The sequence below is a fragment of the Echinops telfairi genome, unplaced genomic scaffold (assembly GCF_000313985.2).
Source record: "Echinops telfairi isolate 266 unplaced genomic scaffold, ASM31398v2 ScPeMD7_7458;HRSCAF=8496, whole genome shotgun sequence".
Lineage (NCBI taxonomy): Eukaryota > Metazoa > Chordata > Mammalia > Afrosoricida > Tenrecidae > Echinops > Echinops telfairi.
Genome location: NW_022111358.1, coordinates 48,229,590 through 48,232,544, shown reverse-complemented (window position 1 = coordinate 48,232,544; position 2,955 = coordinate 48,229,590). Strand labels below are relative to the sequence as shown.

General features: G+C 60.4%; 1 protein-coding gene across 1 annotated transcript in view; it reads left to right on the top strand.

The window, feature by feature from the left end:
* DNAH17 (dynein axonemal heavy chain 17) overlaps positions 1-2,955 on the top strand; it is a 100,853-nt gene that overhangs the window by 10,138 nt on the left and 87,760 nt on the right. The window contains exons 9-10 of the mRNA XM_030888141.2: positions 1,400-1,665; positions 1,994-2,189. Of these exons, the coding sequence (XP_030744001.2) occupies positions 1,400-1,665; positions 1,994-2,189 (462 nt within the window). The remainder of the gene's footprint in view (positions 1-1,399; positions 1,666-1,993; positions 2,190-2,955) is intronic.

The following is a 2,955-nucleotide window of genomic DNA, read 5'->3' as shown; positions in this document are numbered from 1 at the left end:
GAAAGAGCCTTGGGGTCCAGTGTCTGTAAAAATGACCCAAACCCTGCCCACTGCCGTGGACTTGGCTCCAGGACCCCAGGGGGACCGTTGCCCTCCATTCCCCGGGGTCGATATAGATGGGAGCACACAGCACCCAGCAACCACCCTCCCCATCCTTCCTGTTGGGTTAGGACCCGCCCTACCCCAGCATGGCCTCAAGTTGTGGCCCCAGCACGGGGGCCAGGCGCCAGGCTTGAAGGAGACTGCGTTCAGACCCCCCAAGCGGGTTCTCAGAGCAAAGGCCATCTCCTGATGGCAGTGTGTGCTGCCTGGGCACCTCCTTGGGGTGACGGGCACCTCCTTGGGGTGACGGCCCCCTCCCAAAAGGAAGTGACTCTCCCGACGCAAAGGTCAGGCTCCTGGGGGCACCCCCCACAGCGAGATGCCATGTGTGGGTGTTCTGTCCAGTGTCTCCTTGCCCCAATCCTGATCTCTCCTGGGCCTGGAACTAGCCCCTGGAGATCGTGGGTCCGGGGGTCTCTGCTCACCTGGAGGTCAAGTTGAAGAACAGGACACGTCCGCTCCAAGGCCCTGGAGTGGGGTGTGGGTGTGGGTGTGTCAGTCGAACCCATCGCTTCAACGTTCTGGCTCCCAGCAACCCGACGTGCACCCAGCAGACCCGCCGGGCCCTGCACCCCTCGCCGTGGTCCTCAGGTCGGAGCCCAGGGCTGCGGCCACGGTGTCGTCCATCCCGCCGAGGGCCACCCTCCTGCTTGCTGTTCCAGCAAGCACGACTGACGTCCTTCTCCAAGGACTGCGTCTCCTGGCACTGCGTGCAGTGGACATGAGGAGAAGGGCTTCAGATAGAAGGGTTAAAATACTACTCCGGCGGGTGCTGTTGCAAGGGCCCCGCCCACACCAGTGGCTTCAAACGAGAGAACTGCGTCTGGAGTCCAAGCTCAGGCTGTCAGCAGAGATGGCTCTCGCCGGAGGCCCTGGGGAAAGGTCCCATTGGGCTCCTCCAGCTCCTGGTTGGGACTGGTGCTCCTTGGCTTGTGCCACACCCAGTGGCTATCTGGTCAGGTCTCATGGTGACTCAGGGTGACCCCGTGCATGCGTGCATGAGCAGAACGGAGGGCCCACCCTGCTTCAGGATGACCCCAGGTTCACAGACTAATCCTCAAAGACTCCATTCCCAAGCAAGGTCACAGTCCCAGGTCTGGGGGATGGTGCAGGATGTTAACGTATCTTTTTTTTGGGGGGGTGGGGAGGGGGTAGGCAATTCAGCCACTGCAGGGGAGCACAGTTTTCCTCCCCCCTGACACCTACATCTCCTTGATGGCTGCAGGCCAGGGAAGGACAGGGAGGGGATGGGGCAAGTGGGGGACCCTGGCTGAGACCCGCCTCTCCCCCATCCCAGCTGCTGACCATGTGTGGGGGCCTCCTGGAGCGGCCGCTGATTCTGGCTGAGGTGGTGCCCAGGTACTCGGTCATGTTGGGGCTCTTTGACGCCGAGCTAGACAACACCAAGATCCTGTACGATGCCCAGATGGCCGCTTCTCAGGGAGGGAACATTCCCCCAATCCACAAGAACATGCCTCCGGTGGCCGGGCAGCTCAAGTGGAGCCTGGAGCTGCAGGAGAGGCTGGAGTCCCCCATGAGGGACCTGAAACACATTAGTCACCCGTGAGTGGTGGTGGCCCCTCTGGGGCTGGGGAGGGGAAAGGGTGGGGTGGGTGGCAGCACCCCTCCCTGGCAGCTGGGTGGAGAGGCTCTTCTCTCTTTGGCCACCTCACTTTCCTGTTGCCCAAACCGTGACCTCTCAAGGCCAAACCCCAGAAGACACCCGCTCAGGACTTCTGCTTCTTCTTCCTTCTCTGTGCATGGGTCCGATTCAGGAGTGCTCTGGCTGCCCCCGCCCCTGAGGGCCCCAAGTTCTAGCTGGAGGGGAGGGAAGGTTAAGGAGGGCCAGGCAAAGCCTGGAACCTACGGCTTCTTGGGCCTCTGATTCCAGGGTCATGTCCAGCCCAGAGGCCCAGCTGGTCTACCAGAAGTACGATGAGATGATGGCCCTGCTGAAAGCCTGCCGTGAGAAGACCTACCAGGAGTGGGTGACGCGAGTGGACCAGGACTGCTACTTCAACCTGGGGCAGCCCCTGATCCAGCGGGATCCCTCCACAAAGCTCATCCAAGTCAACTTCAGCAAGGCGGTGGGTGCAGCTAAAGGTCCAACACACGTAAAGTCACCACACAGGAAGCTGGGTGGTGTTTTTTTAATCACGGCAGGCGCCAAGGACGAGCCTTTCCCCTCTGCCCTCCCCCCAGGGCTCACTCCTGCACAGCGGCGAGCCCCCCGATCCCATCCAGCTCGTGGTGCTGCTGGGGGTTCACGTTTATACCAGGTTTGGCCAGCAACTTTGCTTCATGAGCAAGCCCTTCCGTCAGGCTGGAAACGGAGCCTCAAACCCCCTGGCAGAGTTGGGATGTAGGAGGGAGAGCGCGGCCCAGTGAGCACGTGATGGTTTCGCTTGGTGGCCTTTCACGGTACCCCAAGGGGAACCCCGCATTTGAAAGGATGATAACAGTAATAGTAGTGATAATAAAGCCTTTCCAGGATCTAAACCAATGGTCCTCAGGTGACGCCAGGGGAGTCCAGGGAACTTGGACAAGAGGGCTGTGATCCAGGGCCGATTCGGGAGGCTGTAGGGCAGGGGTTCTCAACCTTCCTAATGCTGCGGCCCTTTTACACAGTTCCTCACGTTGTGGTGACCTCCCGACCACAAAATCATTTTTGTTGCTACTTCATCACTGTCGTTTTGCTACTGGTATGAATCGGGTGACCCCTGTGAAAGGGTTGTTTGACCCCCAAAGGGGTCTCAACCCACAGGTTGAGAACCGCTGCTGTAGCGGGTCAGGAGCAGGTGAGAGGGCGGGGAAGAGAGGGCAGGATGGATGCTCGAATGGGGACCAAAAGGC